The sequence below is a fragment of the Gavia stellata genome, chromosome 19, assembly GCF_030936135.1.
Source record: "Gavia stellata isolate bGavSte3 chromosome 19, bGavSte3.hap2, whole genome shotgun sequence".
In the NCBI taxonomy this organism is placed as follows: Eukaryota; Metazoa; Chordata; class Aves; order Gaviiformes; family Gaviidae; genus Gavia; species Gavia stellata.
The window spans coordinates 20,037,248-20,063,319 of record NC_082612.1 but is presented as its reverse complement, the minus strand read 5'-3'; the positions used below and the strand labels follow the sequence as shown (position 1 = coordinate 20,063,319).

At 42.4% G+C, this 26,072-nt stretch overlaps 1 protein-coding gene across 4 annotated transcripts; it reads right to left on the bottom strand.

The window, feature by feature from the left end:
* Positions 1-204: 204 nt before the first annotated feature.
* On the bottom strand, positions 205-26,072 carry LIN54 (lin-54 DREAM MuvB core complex component). Of its 4 annotated transcripts, XM_009817934.2 has the most exons (13): positions 25,344-26,072; positions 19,337-19,457; positions 16,285-16,430; positions 14,602-14,757; positions 12,010-12,226; positions 11,177-11,250; positions 10,825-11,022; positions 8,616-8,707; positions 7,319-7,390; positions 4,804-4,906; positions 4,474-4,611; positions 3,570-3,772; positions 205-3,000 (listed from the first exon to the last, which is right to left on the bottom strand). In XM_009817934.2, exons 1-13 carry the CDS (start codon positions 26,034-26,036, stop codon positions 2,799-2,801), a joined length of 2,415 nt encoding a protein of 804 aa, XP_009816236.2. In that variant the 5' UTR covers positions 26,037-26,072; the 3' UTR covers positions 205-2,798. The 4 variants fall into 4 exon arrangements, with proteins under 4 accessions (XP_009816236.2, XP_009816237.2, XP_009816239.2 ...); XM_009817935.2 differs by lacking the exon at positions 14,602-14,757 and having other exon boundaries at positions 25,344-26,066; XM_009817937.2 differs by lacking the exon at positions 14,602-14,757 and having other exon boundaries at positions 26,016-26,066.

Genomic DNA, 26,072 nt, shown 5'->3' with positions numbered 1-26,072 from the left:
CAAGGGTTTATCTCTGGTAGGATTTGGTCTCATACCAAAAATCCAAGCCAGTACTTACATCAGAAGTGGGCCTAATGTTAGCAGATTTATTTTGATATTTCAGTGGAAATTGTCTGTGTATATTTGTAAGTGCTGAAGGAAAGGAGTGCAGAAAAGATCGTATTTACAGAATAGTATAAATGTTTATTTTTCTTTGTGATTTATCTGACTGTTTTATTTGTACAATATAGAAAAGTGTATTCTTTGAATAGGTCTAGTAAATATAAATTTAATTTTTCTACTTTCAGGTGTAAACAGAACTAGAAAGTGAACCCTTGCCCCATTCCCAATTATTTTTATGTAATGGATGAACTTGACTGTAAATCTTGTCCAGCAGTTTGATGCAAATGGCTAAGGAAGTACAAAAACCAATCCACACATTCTACACCAGGGAGAGGGGAGAGAGGAATCCAAGCTTAATATTTGAGAAAGCTTGTTTAAAACAAAATAGAAGAACTAAGAGCATTGATTGCACCTTCAAAGTCTTTACAAGCAAAATATTCTCAAGCAATGCCATCATACATAATTACAACTGTAATCTAAATTTCACAAGTGTTTTTGCACACTGTATATAAATACACATCACAAAAGGTGCAATTTAGAGTAAGACACAGAATATATACAAAATTAACATGGATTGAAGTCTAAACAAAAGAAGGCATATTGCAATCTGTTTGAAAAATAACGTAAGTAGGTATTACTTTATTCACTTACACTAATTTACATTTATACAAATCTTACCGGACATACTATATTAGGTGACTAGAGGTAAATGGAGTATCTGCACTATCTACATGTAAAGTTACTGCACTGATTTTTTTAAGTAAATCCAAGTCCTAATTATGAAAAAAAATGGCATTTACTTACACAAGAGGTGCATTCCCTTTTCGGCGATTCGCACAAATATACTTGCTATTTATGCTCAGGGAGATGTTAATAGCAGACAGGACCCTTCAGACGCTGACTGGCAGGTCAGACCTTGTCTGCAGTGGCCACTCAACAGGCCTGTCACCGCTGCTGGCTGCCTCCCAGGCCCTTCGTGCCCCTGAGGCATTGGGAGGAGGCACCAGAGAAGGGTCAAAGAGAAAGGGCCTTCTGCTCAGGGCACAGGACCGTGGGGTGAAGACAGGAGTGGAAGCATCCTCCCATCCTATTGCCATCACACATGTAGGCACTTAGCTCTGCTGCTGGTTTGCCTGACCCCTGCCTTTCCCCAGCCTGGCCCTGCTAGAAAACCCAGAGGAAGAGCTCTGCTGCACTTCTCTGTATTTACAGTTTTACACGAGGAATACAAAATCCCTTTTGGAAAAACCTAGCTGGTTCAGGCTGCAGTGAGACAGGTAATAAAAATGCCTGTGATTAAACATGGTTATTGACGTTCAGGGTAGGTAAGTAACCTACCAGGTTAATTTTGCAAATGTGTTCCACTATCAAAAATGTGATCTGAGATTGCCTGTAACAAATACTGAAAAAAATCCTCTGCCCTAGTCTATACACAGATATAGTTGATTCCCCCTGCCCCCCTGCTTTGTGTAAAAGGATCCACGCGTCTGTTTTGGTGGCAATCCTGATTCTGTGCTAGCATCCTCTCTGATCACGGCTCTCACAGTCATTCCAAACAACACTAAAAAAACCTTATGCTAAGTAAATCACCAACATACAGAGAAGCAGCATCCTGAAGACCCACAACCAGGCTGAACATGATCCCTACCTGCGTTTGCAAGTCAATTCGGATGCAGATTGTCTTGAGTCCTCATTAAGACAACTGTGGTTCCACCGTCTCCTGTGACCTCAGCTTCTCAGACTTAAAACACTTTTCCAGGGTTACAGCTCGATCCTAGAAAACACAACGGACTGCACAGCCCGACCTCCAGCGAGGGATCAGGCTGCCACAGACCTCTGAAAAACCAAGCTTCACCTAAGCAACAGCATCCATCTGCTGCGCACTTAGGTAACACTGTACACTGGGCAGACAGTCCGGCATTGTGGCATGGCTGCTCTTCCTCACTTCTGAGAACAGGCCACTGTCTTAGCCTTCAAGTTCCAGCTTAAGAAACATCTGAGCTCTCAGCCACATTCCTATCAAAAAACTCCCATTAATTCCATTCCGCCTCTAAACTCCTTGGGCCCCGCTCCAGCAAGATTCTCCACCACTTGCCCAATGCTAAATCTGCAAGCGACCCCTCCGTATTACTGCCTGTATATTTCACAGCGCTCCGCGCACTAAAGGAACATGCTGTGTCACGTCCTAAATACAAGTACTACCTTCCATTTAGATGCTGTTTTTACACACTTCCTTTCACAACTATCTTGGATACACTGATACCTCCTTATTACAGGCCTGTCCCCAAAAGCGTCACCTGGCTGTTGACATCACCTGTGTTTTCCCGTATGCACAAAGTGATGCAACTCCATACACTGTAAATAATATATATTATAATAATTTATATATGCCCTTCAGGCAGTTATTCTGGGGGAAGGGAAGAACACATCTAATTTTTAAGAAACCCAAGGTAAAAGCTGTACATCAGGAAGAATAATTGACCTTTAGGCATTGTCTTAAGTAGAAGAGGATTTAGCTAAGATTTAAAAGGCTCTACATGTCATTATAAAAGATTTTCTTGTTTCAATCTTATGCAGATCAATTTACAACAAGCACCAAATTAACAAATATTATTAAATCCTCTATGCCAAACCAAAGTGTCCCTGTGCCTTAAGTGTTCTGTTCAGTCCGCTTCATTGTGGCTCATGTGCACGAGTCAGCAGTTCATGGCACAAGGTTCACTTTTGGACTTTCCTGCAGAGTTAATAACTCTCATTAAACAGCGTCCAAACTCCTCCAGGATCATGCGCTCTGCTGCAGCTTTTGACTTGCCCATCTTTTCCGCTTGCTCTGCCTGAGCGAGAAGGCATTCGCAGGTTGCATCAGCTACCTCCTTTGTTACAAACGTAAAGGGCAGCCTGAAACAAAGAAAGAGCCACTCACTCTCAGCAAAAACACACCATGCACCTAACTCCAGGGCTGGGCGGCTTTTTAGTACAAGGACTGATGAGATTTCATCCGTCCCATTGCTTCCAAGAGCCTTTAGACAACCACCAGGGAGTGAATAAGCCACAGTTACAGTCAAATGAACCGGTGGGGTCGTTGTGCTTTGGTGCCTGCCTCCATTGATGTACATTTTGAAATAGACTTTGAAATGCCCAGGTACGTAGAACAATTCTCCAGCTTTGACTATAAGGGCAGCTCAAGGATGACATCCTCTCAGTAAATGGGATACTTGTACTTTCTGTGAGCACAGGGGCAACTATGAGAAGACAACGCTTAGTTACGTGCTTGAACACAGCTAAGCTCGGCATACCCTACGTTCCACAGAAAGCACGGTTGCGTGAACAAAAAGCTCCATTCACCTGAGTGCTCCTGCTTCTACAGCTTACACAGGTAACATTCAAAGATGACAGGGACATACCTGTCACACACATCAGAAAAAGCATGTTAGAAGCAACTCAAACAGGGCGCTGCATTAACTTACTTCCCACCACCACTGCTGAGTGCCGGTGTTGGCCTTGTCAGCAGATCCGAGATCTGGGAAGATAACTTGGTCTTCGCAGCGGTCTGCTGCTGGACCCTAACTTCTGCAGCATCTGCTAAATGCATCAATGTCTTTCGCTCTGGGCTTTCTTCAAAATTTTTACAGCCAATGCATTTGCATATGGAAGAACACATGATTTTTGCCTGAAAGAAACAAAACATGAGAAACCTGTTGCAACCTTGACTCCCTTTGTGACAAGCCACAACGAAAAGGAGATCTTGTTTTAATCTCTTCTCAATTAGCCACTAGAAGAAACCCCCAAGTAGTAGTTTTCTCTCTAAATTCTCACCTCAAACTGAGATGCCTTCCCACAATGTATACGTGAATCAAATGCAAATCAATAGTTTTCCCACTCATCCCTCTCTTCACCAACCTACTGTTTCCGGTGGAATTTAGGCGGTTGAGCTATGAGAGAGGTCAGTCTGCCACTGTCCCTACATCCACAGACCGATCAGTAAGCTGACACAGCAACAACTTTTGCTTTTGTGTTCCACAGATGTGTTCTATCCCAGAGCATCTGTGGGATGCCGCTTCTACTCCTCCTAGGGACTTGGTGCAGTACATTTCTTAAGGAAATGCTGCTCTTCAGGAAAGGACAAATCCAAGCCTGAGTCCAAAGTTGCTATATGGTTTAAAATTAAACTTATACAACAGAAGCGATCAGTTTAGCCATATACATGGCCTTCTACGTGCAAACTGCTGGAAGAAGAGGTAACATTATAGCAATAGAAAAAAGAACAGAAGAGAAAACATTATAGCAATACAAAGAAGAGACAAAGCAAATCAGAGAAGCCACAGCACTAAAGGGAAAAAACCAGTATCTTTAAGATGAGATGTTTCATACCTCATAACATTCGCAGTAGTTTTTGAGACATCCCGAGCGTTTACAGTTACACCCTTTGCTGTGTCTCCGATCCGATTCTCCTTCCTTTCCTTTCCCTATTTTGGGCTTGAAGGCTTCAGGGTTTCTGTCAAGGCAGGCCTGTCAATGCAGACCCAAAGGGTCAGTCACTGCATGCAGGGAGTAGAGTTTAGAGGTGCAATAAAAGAACTTAAGCCTTGCACATGTGGAAGGAGATCAGGGCATTACACACCCACTCTGCCCCGCGCCGTAGCTGCAGAAGACACAAGCTAAACGGCTTTCATCCCGGGGGCAGGGGAAGAGGCCCCTCACCTTTATTGCTTTTTGCCTATCATTTTCATGGTCCAGGTTGTTGTAACAATTTGTACAGTTGCAGTTATTGCAGAATTCACCGTTTGCAAAACAATCACAATACCTGAAACAGAAGATGCAGAAGGCATTTGTAAACGTGATCATTACACTGGCATTAGTACTGATGGCAGTAGCAGAAGTTCCTAGCGTGGCGATATGCACGCGCACCAATAAGGCTAAGGGTCACCCTATGCTCGACTCCACGGGTACAAGTGGCATCAACCCCATTGCAAGGCCTAAACCCTCTAGCGCAGGTCTAGATGCTGTCTAAAGATACAGGTATAGCTCAAGGGTGTCCGTCTGAGCTGATGCTCACATAGCACAGGTCCCCAGAGTAGCAAGAGAAGCTCATGAGACGTTTCTAGGGCGACTCCTGGGTGGCTGACCCACATATTGAGGGCCATCCTGCTGCAGCCACCTCATAGCCAGTTCATGTCAGCCTTCAGGAGCTCTCATACAGCTGAAACAAAGGCAAGCGATTGGAGCGCCAACCAACAGGCAAACTGACTAACAACAAGCAACGAGCCTTTTTTTAGTTTTGCCCATAAGCTCTTTGCAGCTGTGAACTGAGGCAGAGTTCGCCAAAGCAGGGATGGAAGAATAGAAAAGGAATAATAAGTGGCATGCCTCGTAGGTTTTGAGGCACAGGTAACTAGGGAAAGCATCTGAATGAAGATAAAGCTGTAGTTATCAGAGACATTTTAAAGGGACAAGTGTGCGAATAAAAACAGCAAAAAAACATTGACAGGTAAAGCCAATCACATTGCCATGTCTCTTATGTACCTCTGCTACCTCCCACCAAAACCAAGATCTCGCCACCCCACAGATCTGATACGTGGATGCACCACATTCATCCCCAGCTCAAACATGGCTTTGGGCCACGACAAACTCCGGCACGTTTCAGCGCTTCCAGTACCACCTCCAGCTGTAGCTGATGGAAACTGCTGATCCTCTTCAGTTGCTTTTCAAATCCTGCTGGGAGCGTACGTTCATTTTTAGGAGCCTAAACCCCTTGCGAAACTGGCTTCCTGTGGCTTGCCCAGGGTAATGCTACAAGAACTAGATTAGGGTTGCCCTGGAGTCCTCTACAACCCCTTCATCTGGTTGAATTGCATTTTGGTGATTTTTACCGTCCTGAATGGTCCCAGGGACAAACTAAATCAAAAGCTTTAACAACCTGTTTACAACCCCTTTCTGACCTGTTTAGAATTCAGTAGTGGAATGGTCCTGGTTTCCAAAACAAATAGCGCCAGCATCAGCCCAGAGCATCAGTGAGCAAGTAACTTGGAGTTCTCTTCTTTGTAGAACAGGCTATGTGCCTACCTTCAACATTCATTTGGGAAAAAGCAACTGCCCTTCCAGATGGGATAAAGTTCTACTAGTGAGAAAGCACCTTTGCCAGAGTGAATTAGCCATTTGCTCTGCACTGATGCCTAGTCACTTAAAGATATAATTACAGTAATTTACAAGAAAGTTTTGTTTCCAAATAGCATTCTGGAGGTACAAAGCATCACCAGCGATGCCATTATTCTTCCAGAATTTCTAGAGCATTCAGGCACCAAAGACTAAAGTGGAAAACCCTAAGCATCTAACGTACATTTAGCACGATGAAGTCAGTCACGTATGTTGTAAAACATCTGAAAAAAAACAGCTACACATCTTCCTGTTTACCATGTCTTCTGTGCAATGGACCATTTTGAGGCTAGGAAGCACGGGCACCCTCCCCACGTAGAGGTGGGGTGCATTACACGAAAAGAAACCTGAAAAGTTTAAACACACTTCTTAACTTGGGTTCAGATACCGTTGCATCACTTTCCCTTTGAGTAGCACACCACCGATTTCCTCTTCATTGTCCAGGATTCAGGGAACCACAGATTAATTTCAGTATGTCCTGTTACTGTCCCAAAATCAGTAAGCTGGCTTTGCCTCAAGTTAAAGAAACTTAGCATCTCCTCAGCTTAAAATGCTTTTATGTCAAATTCTTACAAAGGCTGAATGGCATAGCAAAATATTTCATGAGGATGAGCAAGATTCAGACCTATCAGTGAAGAGTCACTTGTCTATTCAGTCATTTCAGAAAAGATACACAGCCCAATTTTTCTGAAGTACTTGATGCAGCATGGGACTACTGATATGCTTCATCAAAGTATAGTAGACGGCCACTGATGGTATCGTGGGATGTCATTTCACTCATAGCAACAACACCATGACTACAGCTGCTGCGTGGAACTGGTTCCACCATGCAACAGGGCTGCGAAGTTAGGAATTTATAAAATGTTAGAGTCCATATAGCTCACAGGAGTCGCAAAATTACACAGACACCGCAACATCTCCATCAATATCAACGGCAACCTTAAATTAGTGTCTAGACATAACATTTCTGACATACTTAAAAACATTATATTCTGATACTTGGCATAAACTTGTGATGTCAAAAATAAGGCTTAAGAAAAACCCAAACCCAAGCTGTACTTACAGTTTCAAACATAGAGACTTAGTACAATTACAAGGCTTCCTGGGGCGGTTTGCAGATTCAGAAGGAATTATTCTGTGGGGGGAAAAAAGTGCATTTATATACACGTACACTGTTTTATCAGTTTCTTCCTATTTTATATTCAAGTAAATAGCTCATAATAAAAACTTAGGAAAAAATCTTTATATTCCCCTTGCAGTAGGTTTTTGGCTGACTGCGTTTAACTATTATATATAGTGCCTCTATATAGTGCCTTTCCAACCCAGAAAGAGCCAGGTTATTTACTGCAAATCTGGCTGCATGCCTAAAGTAGAAATGAGGCTTAAAGCTAGAGGAAACATCATAACTGAGAACTGGAATCAGGGAGAACTTCCCCAGGACCCCTTTACCCCTTAGATCCCTCCAAGGTTCACACAACATGATTGTGCCTTTGCTTTTGATCTAGTTGGAATTTAAAAAAAAAAAAAAATAAAAGGAGCTCCGGAATAATGGGAAAGGAAGCCAAAACATGGTATTCAGTTTATAAATAAATTTTATATCAGACACAGTCTTTAACGGCTCTTAAAACTCAGATTTTGTGTCACTAATCGCTTTTGATGATTCGTTCCGTCCCCATCCAGCAATTTTTGGACGTAATACCAGGGAGATTAAATCAAACCCATTCATTTGAATAGCTGCATCTGGATTTGGGATTAGTTTGCATCAGTTGAGGTTGCAGCAACAAAAAGCACCTTAGCGTTTACAATTTCCAGCAGATAATAACACAAAAGGACACTGCGGAACAGCTAAGCCTGCTGGATCGGCAAAGGAAAAATAATACATGTTAGTCCTTATTTTCATCCTTAAAGGAAAAATACAGGACTGAAAAACAACAAAGCCTCGTATCAGGATCCATTTTAGGCTTTAGTTCCATTTTGCTGTTTGGCTGGATTTCTGCATGTGCTAAGCATCTAGCTCTTTTCTCGTTCAGCACCTCTTTCCAGCAATGTCGAGAAATAGTTGAGGTCTGTAGCTCCCAGCTGCTGGTGCAAAATTAAGAATGAGCAACAGGGAGCTTTCAGGTCAACTTCCTGCTACACAAGCTCAAAAAACAGAAAGGAAAACACAGCTTTGAGCAAGAGACTGGCTCAATTGTCAGGCAGATCCACGTCCTTTAGTCAGAGGTAATAACCACAGTATACTTGATTTTCTTGGAAAAACCCCCAAACCAAACTTGGACACCTCAGCTCCCACCCTTCCTTATAATGGGACTGAAAGAAGACGCTCATTCAGCAACCTTTTTTTTTTGCTAAACACTCACCCATTGAATGGCAGCCGTGCTTGGGACTGGATACTCGATGTCCCTGTAAAGCCAGTGTTGCTTGCTATAGATACATATGATGACTGTTGTAGCTAACAAAACAAAAAGGTTAATGCGTAAAATAAAAGAAATTAAAGTATATACAAGAGGATGTGTAGCTAGGCTTTTCAATCACACAGAATCACAGAATCGTTAAGGTTGGAAAAGACCTGTAAGACCATCAAGTCCAACCCCCAACCCAACCCCACCATGCCCACTAAACCATGTCCCGCAGTGCCACGTCCACACGTTCCTTGAACCCCTCCAGGGATGGGGACTCCACCACCTCCCTGGGCAGCCTGGTCCAGTGCTTCACCACTCTCTCAGTACAGAAATTTTTCCTAATATTCAGTCTAAACCTCCCCTGGCGCAACTTGAGGCCATTTCCTCTTGTCCTGTCGTGACAAGAGACATTAGCTTTCCAGTTATTGTTATAAAAATAATATGCTTGTAAGCACAGTTTTAGACATTTGTAGAACTTGGACCAGGCAGCAACCTCCTGCATCCATATTTAGCATAAAAACATTACTTTAGATGGTATTTTTGTTCTCTATTACAGTATCTACAGCCATAAATATAACACAGAGACTACACACAGAAATGTGCAGACCATAAACAGTTTCAGCTCCTAAAAATGTGCTCATTTTCCCCTTTCTTTTCCTAAGCAACCCTGCCCCTAATAAAGCAGGATTGCTTCCCGCACAAATTACTTTAGTAGCTTCCTTAATTTATAGGCCACTTACTATGGAATTAAATAAAAGCAAGTAAAAGGATTTACATTCTAACTTCTCTGCATACCTGGACTCACAGTTTGTTTTTCACATTAAAAAACCAAAACCTCATAAGAACCTGCCAAACGACACTGTTTTGGGCTACCTTCTTCTGTATTACCTACGCGCAGCCATTTCCTCCTGCTGGGACAGGTTCTGAAGACAGATTGGCACCTAACAAGATATGGACCTACTGGGGCCAGGCCAAAGGGGACAGATTGTGTCCGGAACAGAAAACCTCTGAGGAGAGGTCCAACCAATGGCATTAGTTAGTTTAAGGTAAGATTTGTGGAAGTGGACTGGAAGGACACAGTAAGAGTCTTCAGGATCAAACTGCAGCTGTGACAAAACCAGACGGGAACCAGAAACGAGGTTGGTACCAGTAATGCCATGAGCTGACAGAGTCCTTGTTTGTGCAGACTGGCTGGTCAGCCTTCAGCAGCAGGTTTCATTTATTCTCCTTTTCATTCTGAATATCGGTCAGATCTTGGCAAAGAGCAAAAAACTAATGCCTAGACCTAGTTTGCTGTGACCGGTACCCCCTGACACCTGGTAACGTGGTTAACGTAACTAACACCATTTTATAATGCAAGCAGCCATTCTCTGTGACCGGGTCACATATTCGTTCCCTTTCCCCTCATCATCAGGCCCTGAAGATCCTGTGAACCAAGCAGACAAACCAAAGCAATTTCTTCTTCCCCTCGCTGCTGGCCTCAAGATTCCTGGGCACCAGCCTGACTACTTATTCCCTTACTGGCCGTGAAGGTCTCAGGCACCCGGACACCCAGGTGGTGGGATGACCCTGTCACAGAAAAGGGAAGCGTAACAGCACACAGAGCACTGTCTATAAAATCAAGCAGTTACAAGTCCTAACTAGGGAACTTGGACCGGAACCGCTGCTGGACAGTGAGACCCGTGACCCCGCGGTGGCCAGGGACACCTCCACTGACATCTGTTTCCTCCGAGGATTGAGTGAGTGACTCGTATTCTTTTCTATGATTTTCGAGTCTAGATTATGATTGTTATATTGATAAAGGAAAGCACGTATTAAGATCTGATCAAATCTGCAGAGGTTCTAGGTGATGAGAAACTGTAAGTTAAGTTGTATTATAAATTCTGTACTACGCTGCTTATAAAATTGTACTACACTGATTCTACTTATAGAAATCCTGTGCTATTCCGATTATAAATTCTATGCTAATCAAAAAATCCTGTTAAGAAAATAAAGCTTTAACTGCAACTACGATTTAGTGCTGTCATCATTCTGCCAAGGATCCCTAAAAGAAATTAACTGTCCCCTTAGTATCAGGTGACAGCTGGGGAGGAAGAACCTTTAAGAGGAAGGCAGTATGTTCCACAACAGCACTATTTCCTAATTTATCTCTGGGTTAACACCGTACCTGTGTGACATACTGAGCTGGAAGGACTGCATACCCGACGTTTCCTGTGCCAGGTGCTGGTGCCAGTACGGTGCCCGGTGGGAGGTTGGTGAGGTTGGGCTGTATCTGTGGCAGTGGAGTGGCTGGCATAATGAGTCTTTGTTGGGGCTGACTAGTAGTAACTATCTGGGAAGTTGGGGTGATCGGTTTGGGCACCACCTGGAGAGAAAAAGGTCTTTACGAAATCATTGTTTTGTTGGTTCAGAATGCACTTTTATTCATAGAACGTGTCATTACAGTGCTGAAACCAGACTTTTTTTTTCCCCATCAAGACAAAATAAGTGAAGGAATATGCCTTTTACGTTTAGCTCACCTGTTTCACAGTCTGCGCTGGCACTATGGGAACAGACATCCGCACCGGGGTCGCGTTCACCACCACTGGCTTCGCTAGTGTCAAGAAACAACATCACATTAACGCACATTATTCACTCAAAGTCCACAGTTCAGTCCTCCAGACTTTCACATGCGCATAACGGAAAGGTACTTAATACTGTAACTATGTGCTGAGATTAATTAACCAAACTCATGGCACGTAACACTTATGTCTAAAGAACACCTTTGTAAACAGGTATTTAGCACAAGAGTGCGTGCACCCGTTTCACAGCAATGGCTTTAAAACCAGCTTGGGTGCAGAGCTCCTCTGGACACTGGATTTCCCTTGGCAAGAGGAGAATACAAAAACCACAGATTGGTTTGAAATCTTTTACTCCATCGCAGCTCTGGAAAGCATGGACACACAAAGCAGCAGAAACATCCAGTGCTTCTAAAGCATTTTACATGGAAGGATCTTCATGATGCAGGAGCTCTGGCAATATGTTTGTGGGCTGTACTGGCTTCACTCTTTTCATACAGAGGATCTGGGACTTGCCACAAGTCACCCACAATGCTGGTAAACTAGGCAAAAGCAACCTAAAATGCTCCAAGGATTCAGGCCCAACTACAGAGCGATTTGACACAGAGGAGCATTTCCACATACAAACCAGAGGAACAGTAGAATATGAAATTTATAGGAGTCCACCACAAAACCAAGTACATCTGGCAGTCTTGATAGATCTCTATTATGTACTCATTTTAATCCTTACAAAATGAACAAGAAAAAAACCAAGAAAAACTTACTTCAGACAATACATTAGCATCAGCACTTACCCTGTTGAAGAGGCTGCGTATTCGTACTGGGATTTTGACTGGCCGATTGGGTTGAACTATTTGCTGTTGTGGCAGTAACGAGTCTGACATAATGGAACTTGCTTCCAGGTACCTGAATCTGCTGAACGTTGGGTGCAGTTGCCAAGGGAATAATTGTCTTAAATTGAGATGTACCCACTCCTCCTACAGTAATGGTCTGCACTGCCGATTTCACAGCCTGTTGAGCCAATACAGACAGCACAAAGTTACTTGTACAAAGGCAGAAAGAACATCAGTGTGTTTCTTTCTCAATTTGTTAGCGAGCAACTCTTTAATCCATTCGTATCCTTGAGAAGCAAGTCAGTTATGCCCATTTTTGCTTTCCAAAGTAAAACAGATGCAAAGAGATTAAATGCCTCTCCACAGCTCTGAGCAAACTCGGTTCTATTTTCAATGCTCTACACTAAACACCAGAGTAAACTAATATTTACATGAGTAGGGTGACTCAGTCCACTTCCCCACATACAATGTCTGCCAAGAACACTTCAGGTGACTACAGAGAACATTGCTCAGTTTGTATTCAAAATCAAGCAACAAACAAACCTAGAAATATTCCTACTAATAAAAACACATGGTAAGAACTTGCAGAACTCTTCGTGCTGGACTGTGGCATGATTTATCTCTGTGTGTACAGATATGTCCTGTTAAGACAGTTCGCGATTAATACACAGAAATCACTGTGCAGCCCTTGAGAAGGAAATGGAACAGAGTCCATAAACTGACAGCTGAAGACATGAGAAAGAGAGCACAAGCTGAGAAATGAAAGAAGCAAGAACAATGAAGAGTGGGAAAACAATTTATTAAGAAAAAAGCAAAAAGGGGCAAGAAAGGGAGTTCAGCAGACCTGTGCTACCTCACAGGTGGAATAACGGTACATCTGGAATTTGCAAGACTTCATCCTTCCAGTTTTTCCTCAAACTACAAACTGGTACCAAGCGTTTACTTTATTTATACACATTCGTAAGTCTACCGGTTTGAAAACAGCCTCTTTTTCCAGCCTTGCTGACAACCTCAAACTTTGGTTTATTCCTCCTTTTTCTCCTTCCGTCTAACTATTTTTTGAGCTCAGCTTTTTATTCTCAGTATTCTTTCAATATCGATATTAAATCTATCATTGTCCTTGGCATTAAGTTTTAGTATTTGTATCATTGTCCTTGGCATTAAATTTTAGTATTAAATTTGGTTGATAGTATGATGTGACTTCTTACTAGAACATTTTCCCAGCTCCTCAGCTTTCAGCAACTACACAAATGAAATCTCAGTTTGCACGTATTTCACTGGAAATAAGCCCAGTCTTTTAAAAGAAGGTGTTTTCTCAGGAATTTTTTTTTTTAATATACTGAAACCTCAACAACACAGAGCAATTAAAAATAAGCACTATCTGCAAGCACAATCACAGCCTAAGTGTTATCACAGGGAGACCAGCATGGGCAAAGTTCCCTCTAGCACACAAATTAGTGGCTGCCATCCAAGGACAACTGCGAAAATTGTAAAATTCAAGTGACAGTTCTTCTAAGGGCATGTTCTTGAGCCCAGTGAAGACAAGTGAAACCCTTGTGTCAGATAGCTCTGGACCAGAACTCAGTATGTGTACCACACAGCCATCTCTGTTTTGTCACTTAGGGTGCTTGCATTAGAGTGACTTAACCTTTTAACAACTGTTTCAAATAGACAATTTCGCCAGTTTTACTCTGAAAAAAGAAAAAAAAAAAAATCAAGTCATGCTGGTGTCCACGTCCCCATATCAGCATGCCAATTATCACCTGTATCGGTAAGATGAGACTGGCAAAATCTGTCCGAGTCTCTCGTCTCGTGCTGTACATGCAACTGTTTCCACACCCTGCTATATGCACTCTGGTTATTTACAGTCAAACACATCCCTTCATATTTACCAAAACAGGAATACAGACATTAAGATACAAAAAGATTCACCTAAGATTACAAAAGAGGAAAAAATTAAAGAACTGCAGTTTGTAAGAAAGGTCAGTTTTGTCTTGTCATTCATTAAGACAAATCAATTTATCAAAACTATTATGGAAAACCCTGATATTTTTCTAGAAATAAGACCCAGGAAATTTATTAATTTCTAATTCTGTAGGTCTCGGACCATGGTGTCTTGCTTACGCAGACCTCTACCACAAGAATATGAACTCCATTGTTGCAAATGTCAGAAACACCCGGAAAGCAGCCCTAGTCAGTGGCATAGAAACACTGGTAGAAGAGAGAACCACCCAAAGAACTCTTCCTCGTGTCATAGGGAGCCTCTCAGGTGACTTGGGAGATTCACTATACAGAGATGAGAACTTGCACCAAGGGCTTTCCAGGTTGGAAAGCTGCTTTCTAACAGCATGCCCTTGCATGGGCTTGCAACGGTTTGCCGCCCTCGATTGAAGAAGCGCGTGCTCCTCGGGGCAATGCTTTTGCCAATTCTTAAGCAAACACCATTACAAGAACACCTTGGGACTGACCACTGCCAATTTGCGGTTCAACACTCCAGTTTCCCGCAAGCGATGAGACAGAAACGCTAGAAGACAAAGGAAAGTCAGTCTGTACCTGGGCGGTTGTGTGGTTGACTATAGCCTTCCCAGGGGAGGAGGGCGCTGACTGCTGCACTGTGAGGATCTGCTGTCCTAACGCTACATTCAGTGGGACGCCCACCGTCTTCTGGGGGGAGTTGGGAGGCTGGGAGGCCACTGACACCACTGTTAGCTGCTTGGCAAAACAAAGAAGCAGTTTAAATCTCTGCGCAGGATACAAGACCCTGTACATATACATTCCCCTCCTCATGAAAGTACAGTTCTCCACCAGGACAAAAAGCTCTTCTTGTGAACAAGGGCGCTGTATTTAATCGCAACTCACACAGGTCCCACCATGCACGTAGACACGTTAGAAACGTCAAGGTTTCCAGCACCAAAAGGCCCCTGCAGAAAGCTAGTACTGCTTCTGTTTTTCGGTTTGGTTTTTTTTGTTGGTTTAAGGAAACTAGCCTACTGAAGCCTGGGCATTGTCAGGATGGATTCTCTGAATAACAGCCTTATAATCAGTACCATGACTATTTAATCATAAATGGAAATTTTAAAGGAGAGCTGTGGAAAGGAAAAAAAAAAAAAATCTCATCTTACACTATTGATTCAGCCAAAGTATAAGAACATCAGTATTTTCAAATCTACTTTCCAGATTCCCATAGAGATCCAGTCTTCTGACCTCATTTCTGCAGAGTGCACTGTTTGAAGACTCTATTCTATATAGCCACACCCCTCCCAAGGTCGGTTTTCTTGTTCTAAACTTCCTTCTTTATGTTTTAAGAAAATTGCCCATTTTTGAAACCATTTGCTTTTAAAAGATACTTAGAATTACTTATCCACAGTAAATTCAAGGTGTAACCCTAAGGAGTCTTTTCACCCTCACTTGTTAATTTTGATTCTAGATTTATGGTTTTTTTACTTCTTCCTGATGTTGCTTCCCTCACTAGTAATTCTCAAACACAAGTCCTTCACTCCATTTGTACAACATTACATAGCTAAACCACGGCCAAACTAAGAGAATTCTTTACTCTTTGGCTAGTTTTTATACATGATATTTCGTTTGCATGCACTATGCATCTTGTCCCTCCCCGCCCCGACTCTTCCTTTCTCCAGCAATATTCCTCTTCTCACAACAATTTTATCAAGCCTAAAATAGAAGCGTCACCGGGATACTCATCTGTAACACAGCTTACGATGGATGAGTTACCTTTTCTACCTATTGCCCACCTGTGCCCATCTCCAGCTCTGTATTTGTCAAGGACCATTGCAAATCTCATTTACTTTAGATGTTATTAGGGAAGGCTAAATTATCTATGCAATAGCAGGCAATGGTTAATAAGTGCTAACCTATTAACATCATTGAGGTCTCCTCTTAAACAGCCTGTTGACTTTTTATGAAGGCATTAAAAAAATACTGTTTGAGCACTGGGCTAAGAGAGAACAGCTGCTCTTGGAATGGATGCTTAGGGAACGGCAAGAAACGGCAAGAGTGGGAAACTAATGCAGTAATGCATATTTACTTAAAACCACAGTAAAGGAGCTAATTGCAAATAAAAAATCTAGCTTAGGCCACTACCACAGAGCATCATGACGCGCAGTGGAGACTTTGGAGCAGCGGGATCATAAACAGCTTGTAGCAAAGACACAGAGAGCTCCGTTCAGACCACTGGGCAGGAGGGATAGAAGGCTGCGGCCAGAATCAGGTCCTTACCTTATTAGGGGATTTGAGTGGTGAGATAGCGATTTTATTCGGCGTCTGCTGTGTTGTTGTACTCAGAGATGATCCAATGACTCCGCTCTCAGAGATCGTTATTGTCTTTGGTGGTGTTCCTGGAGCAGACTGTGAAAGAACCCTACCTATAAACAATGAAGATATCATCAGCTCAAGTTATCCCTGTTTACATTAATTTTTAAAGCAAAGTTTTCTCTGCATATCGTGCAGATCCCGACTTCTGAGAGCGTATTACCTGGTAGGAAGGACATGGGCATTCTTTAAGTTAGATTTAGCAACAAAGAAAATAATTGGCATTATTGCAAGTAAGAAGACAGTTCATTTGGGCTTAAAAAAGCCAAAATGTACATTGAGCTTTTTGTGATATTCAGCTGAAAATTCTTTAAAGCCAAGACAGCATCCTGAGGCGCACAGCCCTCCAATACACCTGCGCTGCGCACAAACACCCAGCCAGCTGGCAGTTCCCTAGGAACTCCCTGGGCTTCTGCCAACGTACAGAGAAACCGAGCATCTGTCAGGGGCTACTTCTTTTTAAAACCTCAGCCATCAGAAACGAGCTGTGTTACAGTGACCAAGAAAAAGGTGTTTGGTCTGTCTACGCTCAACTCTAAGGTTTGGTTTTTTTGTTCTTCTCTGTGTTGGTGGTTGGTTTTTTTTCACTGCCTAACAGAATATATGACACTGCCGTGAAAACATGGGTGGGGGTGTAACTCTATACACTATCTGCTTTTATAACAGCAAAAAAGGTTAAACATCAAAACCAGCAGCTCCAAATCATGAAGTCAGTCTTAGCAATACTGCAAAACTCCCAGAGTGGAAAACAGATTTTTTTTTTCTTTTTTTTTTCCCCGTACATTTAAGTTTCTTTCCAAAGACTGCTTGACCACTGAGCTTTCCGCTGCTGCACTTTGGCTCAGACTCATTTCTGTCATAACTTCTGTCATCCATTCTCTTGTACTACATTTATTAAAATAAGAAACACACACCAGCATAACTTTTCCATTCAGAACCAACCAGTGGCATGACAATTAAGTCAACTGGAACTAACAAGAGAAAGCATCATCCTCATGGAAAGCTGCCTTCCTCCGAGGTCTACGTGCTCTAAAATAACCTTCACTTTTGTGCAGCCTAAGTAACAGCGCAGATAGTTGCCAGCAGCTGCTAAAGCCACAATGCAACCCGAAAAATGTCAGAGTCTGGGGGTATTTTACCATCTACAGTATTCAATGCTTTGAGTTTGTTTTTTCCTGGTGACAGCTTTCCCTTTCTCACTACATCCCCTCTGCGCCCCTTGGCATCAGCTTCCTAAACAGAATCTGGCTGCTTGTATTGACAAGTCTTTCAAACTTACAACTTCCACCTCAGTTTGCATAAATTCCCAGGCAATTAAAAATATTTATCAGATTCATAAAAACACACAAACAAAAATCAAAACACAACACGCAAATGTTATACCTTCCCCAAAATGATGCCAGCCTCTCAAAGCTGGCAAGCTGTGCTGGCTGTTTGGGATGGCGAGAGGAAAGGCAGATGTTTGAAAAGATTTCCCTCGCAATTAGAGGAGCATCTTCACGCCCCAGTGATGCTTCTCTCACAGGCTCAGGGACAAGTACTGTTGATTTTCCAACACGTTGATTTAAAAGCTGGAAGTTTGTTTATTTTGTAAGGTATCTGCTTGTCAATGTTATGACAGTAGGCTTTGATTTGGACATTTCCCTTCATTCTGGAGGCAGCAAACTTAAAAACATGCTCGTTAGTATTATTTTTGTTGTGGTTCCTTATTGTTTACCAATTTTTATGTATTGCCAGCTGTAATGCAGCTTCAAGTGGCTCATTTTAGGGTATTTAATGTTTTTGGGTTGGGGTTTTTCTGTTTGTTGTTGTTTTTTAAAAACACATAAACAGCTTAATTCAGATCTTTATAAACATAATGAAGCAATTTTCTTATTCACAGGTCTGTACATTTTGTAGGGAATTGTTTGAGAAAGGGGAAAAACTGGGGAGCGGGATGGGGAATCTCTTCTTCCCCTGAAACACAAGTCGGGCTTCAGGGTGCAGGCAGCCTGACAACTCAAGGAAAAGATTACGTTTCAGTTATGTGCCATTCACCCGTATTCAAAACTCTGATAGATACAAGAGAGCTGCATTCTTTTTAAAACCAGCTCAAGTCCCAGTTCTGTACAGGCTTAACAAATCCGTTTAAATATGTGGAAAAGAGTTTAGGCCTACTTGGGTTGGTCAATCTGGAAGCGGTTGAAGACATCCTTCAAAGCTCTGATGAAGACTCTGGCTTCCTACATTTGGCCTTCAGAGATAATTTACATGTCTCAGATGTCATCTGCATACACGCAATGATGTGTTTAGCAAGGGACACATCAGTCCCACTGCCATAACAAACAAATGATTACGCTGTTTTTTTTTTTTTTAAAAACAACACAAATATAGATTTGTTTTCCAAAGAGACAAACCATTTCTTATTTGCCTTAATTACTTTCTTAGACTCTTCTGCGATGCTTATTTTTGAAGTAGGTGAGCAACTTAACAGAAACAACACAGCTTTATTCACTTTTTTCTTCCACCCAAACATTTTTTCTGTTATTTGCATGTATTACATTTAAGTCCAACTATAAGCAGATTAGAGTAATACAAGAGCATGTGTCTCCTTCCCCCCGTGTGTTTATATAATGTATCTACAAATATTTTCTGTTTATTGAGCAGCCTTTTCTCTGGTTGTGAGGAATTTTTTTCTCCTCCCCAAATTCCAGACAGTAAAAGCATCTTACAGTAAAAGCAAAATGATCAAACTCTACAATCACAAAGGTAATTCTGAACGAGCAAAGTGTAAAGGTAGCAACAACTGCATTTATCTGCTTCTACACACAAAATCATCTGGGTTTTTTTTTCCCAATTGCTTGAGGTACTTCAACAGAAATGACAGTAAAATCATCGAGACAGAAAAATTTCTACCATCACCATCTCTTTGAACAGCCTTTAAAAAATGGCAAAGCAAAACACGTCAAAGTAGTACAACCTGCAATGACCGGTGACACTTGAGTGGTCTGCCCTGTAACAGCTTTGCTATTGATTGGTTTTGCAAAGATCAGCTTGGTGATCACCGGGCCAGAAGTTGGGGTTCGGGTCTTCTTCGCAATCTGCAAGACGGAGGAAAAAAGAGCTGAAGTAACCTGGCGCATTTTGGATCTAAATTATTGTATTGTTAAGTATATTAGTAAATAAAAAGGGCAATACTCGCACACAAAATTAGAAGAATAATTGCTTATCTTGCATTTCACCTCCGTTTCTCACTATGGAGAGAACTGGGATATCATCCATACCACTTTAGAAAACCAGCCACCAAAGCAGGATAGCCAAATCCCTTACAGCTTCTTCGTAAGAGATCTCTCTATGCAAACATACCTCATCTTCAAGATGCTGAAATTATTTATTTCTTACATGCCATTGGTCTATATAAAAATGTTAAAATTAAATGCACATCTCTCAATATTTGAAGCTTTAAAAAAAAGTTACTTCTTTTTCAGCCAACCAGGACAAAAACTTGTTCCTCAAGTGATTTAAATGTGACAATTATTACTGCTCTGAAACATCTCTTGACCTATTCTGACACGGCAGCACACTTTTATCCTGCAAATGGGGAAACAGCCTTCTGCAACAGTTCTCAAGAAGTTTTGGGTACTCTCTAGCCAAGAACAAATCAGTTGGCTACATCCAGGTCCCAGGGGGTCTTTTTTTCCTTCTGTGATCCATTCTCCTGAACCACAGCTGGACCAGGAACATGGACAAGCAATTCGATGAGACAGATAACTTCAACTTGAAATCTTTATAAGCAGGGGTTTATAGTCTTAAAAGTCTTAAACAAGACTTTTTCCCCTTTTCCACACTGACAGAAGTTAACTACCAGATGCATTTATCCTAATAGTTTCCATACACCGGCATCCATCCGGTGAATAGTTCAATTAAGAGGCTGACTTCTTTCAAAGACTATTTTAACCTGTTGACTGCAACGGCTGCCTGTAGATGCGAACTATCGCTAGGATCTTCCCTGAGTCCAAGCGAGCACACTGGAAGGCACTACTGAAGCCTTTACACTTTCCCACCCCGCAGGTCAGGCCCATACTGCCTCTCCTCCCAGCCACATCCCACGGGCACCAGCCACATCCCACGGGCACCAGCCACCAACTCCAGCAGCATCAGAGAGGCACGGCTTTGGCATCCATGTGGGGAGCCGCTACTCGAAGGAGCAGAACCACCTTTGTTACCCAAGCGGCTAACGGGAGAAATCTCACTGATGTGCAAAGATACAGAGACGACAGCTACTTTTAACAGCCTGAGAAAGTTGTGAGTGCTTAAATGAAGCAATTGAGTAGGCTGGATGTTACAAAACCCTATTTCTAGAGTTTGCTGACTGTACACTAGAGTAACGCTAAAACATTCGAAGTATACAGTTGCACAAAACAAATTCCCCAGCCGCCCCGCAAAGAGCACGTCTGAGGCTGTTTTGGCTCCCAGCAGCACATGGCCGGGGAAGCCGGAGCTCCTCCCTGCTATGGCGCTGGAGCCCTCCAGCCTCCCATGGAAAGCAAACGCCGCCTCTGCGTGCCCGAGATGTGCCCAGCCAAGGGAAGCCGACAACGAGCAGCTCTGACACCGGGCAGTGTCAGAAAACAGATGTCATTTACAGGAAGCCATGTGCTGCTCCACAGTTACAGTACAAGTGTTCCTCAGAGGAAACCTCCACCTCAGACCATTGGCAGGTGAAGGTCAAAAATATGCCCAAATATGCTGCACCCAGGCCATGTTAGCTACTTTATAGGTGGCATACAAAAGTTAAGGCTTAAAATGAAACAGAGAAGAAAAAAACCCGCTCATTTTGAAGATACGTCAACTAAACCCGTGAAACATAAGTTGTTTGAAGAAGGAAGCTTTAGTCACAGCCCTGTTTACAAATTTAACTCAAAGCCATTTTAACATTTCAAGTATTCAGTTCTCTTAGCACATACATACCTGATAGATGAGCAGGCATTTTATCAGTAAATTTTTTTGTAAATTTGCACACATTTCAGTTTCTGATTAATCCCCCACATTTCATCTGCTTGATTTGAGATTTCCGTTCTGCTGAAATTAATCTTACCCTGCAATAAGGTATTACTGTAACTCAACCGCTATTGCTTTTACTCTCCGAAGCGAGGGCAAAGTCTGGCTCGGGATGTGATCAACAGCCAACAGGAACAGCCAGCTCTGGACAACAGCAGTCGTTTCCCAGTAACAGGCAATAGATGTGCTTAAATGACTTGCATGAATACGTGTAAGATACTAGCTACCCGTTAACATGAAGTATTTCAGAAAAAACTTAAAAATCCCCAAAACAATAGCTGGACAACAAGTAGCCCTGCTTCCCTCAGACTCAACTTGTACCTTTGATGATCTTAAAGGTCTTTTACAACCTAAACGATTCTATGATTCTATATCCTCCTCAGATAAATTCCCCCCTGCTTTTTGGGTGAACTGTTTGTCTACGAAGAAGGCGGTCTAACAAAAGAGTGAATCCCCTCAGGGCTTGGGAAACATGGCAAAACTCAAGCGTGGTTGGTTATAGGTGAGGAACAGCCCTTGGCCCCCAAGTGCAGGCAGCGCACTCCTGCCCTTACTTGCTGCCAAGAGAGCCTTCCCGAGGTTCTTGCCGCTGGAGCTGATAACCCCAGCCACGTGCGAGAGCCTTCTAGGCATCAGTGGGGAACTCGCTACCCATTTCAGTAGAGACTGGAAAAGCCAGAGGAAATAATGAAGATGACAGACTGCCCCTTCGATGCTTCAGAAAAAGCAAGTTCTCCGGAGCCCTCTGCCATTGCCTGTACCAATCACAAGAAGCTTAACATGATTCCTCTGCCTATGTAAGCTAAGCATGCTCTCTACACGTTACTTTGAATTAGACTGCAAAAATATTTCCTGGGGCAACAAGCTCTTCCATAAGAAAATTATTATATTTACAAGCACACATGAACCTTCTTCCCCCTACAGAAGTGAAGAGATTTATCTGCAAGCATCTTTAGTTAAAGGATCAATTTGTGTCTTCTGAAGCACTCTTCACTAAACAAGATGAACTAGCAAGTTTCCACAGTCAGACTTTGTTTTCAGCTGTCAAACCGTGTTCTAGTCATACAGAAAAAGGCACGTGCATACCTCGCATTTACTGCCGGATTGAATACCCACATAGTCAGCTACCACAAAGGAGCTAACATACTATAAATCCACTTCCTAGATGACCTCATGGGAACTTGTCCATGTAGCCACACCCTATGTAATTTATATTTGGCATAATATGAAAAAAAAAATCAGGGACTCTAGAAATAGAAGAGGAAAACAGTGTACTTCAGAGAAGATGAAGAAACTGAGCTAGGAATGGGAGTTTCTATGAGGTTAGGGAGCGCACGAGGTCACTTTTCCATGATGACACGAAGCCACAATGACAGCTTAGCAGTTGTCTTGCCACAGTAGCAACGATGTTATGGACATGTAGATTTAACTGCTGAAACGCAGAGCCAGTTACCACATCAAGACAAGTTCAAGTTAGACTAGCTTAGTGACAGCAACGGCAACTGGTCTGGACATCTGCTCGAGAGTCATCTGTAAGGCCGAACTCCTGCTTTATGCGCTTGGACTGAAGTAGTACACCAGCAGGCACATCATTGTTTTTAAGCCTGTAACGCAGGCAGGAGCCACCAGCTGAAAGCAGATGCACTTGCCCAGTATTTTGTCCACACACCCAGGGCAGTGGTTTCAACTAAATCAGGACAAGCTGCCAAGGGACAGTAATAAACCTTTGGATATAGATGAAGCCCAAGGTTCTGCCACATTTTACACCTCACAGCCTCATACTTCTAAAATTATTATCAGAGAGAGCGCCAGATTCCAAGGAACATCTTGCTCAACTTCATCAATTATGCCTTTTCTCAAGTGCTGAGATTTCAAATGTCACAATTACATTACAGCAAGGCTAATCGAGTTTCTCTAATGACCTGCAAAGCCCCTACGACAGCGAGGATGTAAGGAGAACTGAGGAGAGCTCTTTGTCATCTAATCTGTTACCAATTCACTTTTCAGCACCAAGTCGAACTGCTGTGCTGCCTTGCATCTGAAATACCTGATTCACGAAGCCCCAAGAGATAAGTTACACAAGACCCTTGGGAGGCAGGGAGGCATTCACAGCTTCCTTCTCCACTCACTGAAAGGTTAAGAGGCTTGTTCAGGGTGATGGGATAAACGCATGACTTCATTTTCTAAGCCAGGGACTCAAGGCGTGGGTTACCTCCCCTGTCATTCACGATAGGATAGACCACGAATCTCTCGCCTAGCCTCCTATATCCCTCTGGTACTTCAGTAATTTCCTACAGGGAAAAAGCACTGTCTGGGAAGTGCTAATGTAACCACCTTCCCTGCAGTATCGGGTACTTATAACCAACTGAACATTGCCTTCTTGCTTTTCATTTCTACTTCCTCCTCTCCTTATCGGAAAAAAGCAATGTCAGCTGTTAACAGTTCAATCTGTTTTGCAAATGGAAGCAAAGGTTTAATAAGAGATACCACAATGAAACAAATTTACTTTAGACAGCAATTAATTAGATTTACAAATGGATGCAAGCCCATTTGTAACAGCTTCTGTTAAGGAACCTGTAGAATTCCTAGTGACAAACAGCAGAGGTCAATCGCCAAGTCACTGTATTTCAGTCACTGATGGCACAGGTCATCTCATGGAAGCAAAAGCACATCACACCTAAGTCATTCTCCTCAGTTTCCAGTAGCTGTCACTTGGCAGTGAGTAACTGAAGCCAAGTAATAGGAACCGATCCACTCAAACATTTCTATGCTGAGTTAAGAGCAGAGGCTTTTTGGAAAGCTATAATGACAACCGTAATCATCAATGATCAAGGTACAAAAATAAAAGTCACTTAAGAAAACTGATATATTTCAAACAGCCGTTATTAAACATGTTTTCCACAGGTATGATGTTGCAACAAAAAAGGAGAAAGCAGAAATTGGTGCAGGGATCATCTGCAGCTTTAAAACAAACCACCTTGAGAGTTGTTCACATCCGCTTGACATGAAATACTAGTTGGGGAACTTACCATTCGGCTAATAACATGCTTAGAAGTTCGCCATTTTTCATGTGCAGCAAATTATTTTTTATTAGCATATTTAGAGTTTAATTTCTCATTTCATTTAGACTGTAAAATAAATATTTTTCCATCATAACCTGCATTGAGTTCTACCTTCCCTCCACTTTCATGCAGTCTTATTTCTGCCTCACTGCCAGCTAGAACTGCCTCACTGCCAGAACATTCAGTTCTGCCATATACCAGATGAAAATCAGACCCTTTGGGTCATAACCCAAGTCTTTTCAACCCATTTTCAGATCCCAGCAGATTCTCTGTGGTTTCAAATATCTCAAGATCCATGCCAGAGATCAGGAACAAGACCTTGAAGTGTCCAGCTTACAATAGCATCTAGTCTATCAGTATCTATTAACAAGCTTAACTAGATTTGAGGCAGACAAGATATACCTTTCTGTTCTTTTTCAAATGCTGGAAGGTTTTTTCAGAGAGTTTATTTAAGCAAACTAAACATAATAGGCAGAAGCTACTCTTTCATAAAGGAGTAAAGCAGCGTACACTTTGAATAAAGAACAACAGGCATATAGAGTTCAATTCAGTCTTCCTGAAAGCATGTAGAATTTATTTTTATACAATGAAAATAAAGGGAAAATTCTCTTCAATTTACTGAATTTTAATAGCTCACTTTCTCTGAAGCAAATCCTAAGTTTTTAGACAGTAGCTAGAGGTAAAGGGCATAAAATGGTAAATGCATCCACAGATGAAAGCATGGGCTAAAAGCAGCATCGTATTTTTTAATACACGGCATAAATGCAAAGGCTGAAAGCAACCGTGTGTCAGTCAGTGAAGGAAATGGACAATTGCAGCAACAAAATTGGTTTTAAGATGTTTCATCAGCATAACTCACTTTACCTGTACTGTTTTTAATTGCTGGGTCTGCAAAACAGAAGGCTGGGCCGCAGTGTTTATCAGCTGACTTCCTTGCGTCAAAGCTGAGACACCAACAACAGGTTTCACTTCTGACCGACCTCCAATAACAACTTTGATCTGCTGGCTTTGTACCTTGGAGTCTCCACCTTGGGCTGGGGACGTGGCCTTCTGCGCCTGCGGGAGTTGGCTGTGGGGTAATGCTAAAACAATCGGTTGGCCAGACTTGCCCAAAGTTGTTACAATTAGCTTTTGCCCATCCGGTTTAATACTCTGATTGCCTATTTTAATATCGGCGGTCTTGTTCAGAATAATTTGATTGGCTGATATAGTGACGGGGGTCTGAGCACCAAGTTTATGGAGGCCACTTGGAAAGGTAGGCTTTACTACTGCATTCACATCAGTTTTTGGGGTTGTGGCGTTCACTGTCGCGTCGCCTGAGTGATTGCTGGGTGCAGTAACCGATTCTGTGGTGACTGCGGCCGTCGTCGTAGCTGAGGACTCGCTGGTGGAGCTTATGTTCACTATTTCTTCCAGTTCTGTTTCCATGGGAATAGAATCTCCCATCGGCGATGACACGATAACTGCCTCGATGCTGTCGTCTTCCACCAGAGTTATACCGGTGTCCATTATTTCCTCAGGGAGCAAGCTGTTGACTTCTGCTGAAACCACCTCCATTTTAGCAGTTGTGGCAGTGATGACTGGAGCAGGTAC

Bases quoted from the DNA above. Each gene is read 5' to 3' on its own strand.
- LIN54 (XM_009817934.2), bottom strand. From the start codon at position 26,036: ATGGAGGTGGTTTCAGCAGAAGTCAACAGCTTGCTCCCTGAGGAAATA. The intron at 7,391-8,615 runs GTGAGTGTTTAG...TTCCCCCCACAG, and splicing joins GCACGGCTGCCATTCAATGG to AATAATTCCTTCTGAATCTG. The intron at 4,907-7,318 runs GTAAGTACAGCT...CTTCTGTTTCAG, and splicing joins AAGTCTCTATGTTTGAAACT to GTATTGTGATTGTTTTGCAA.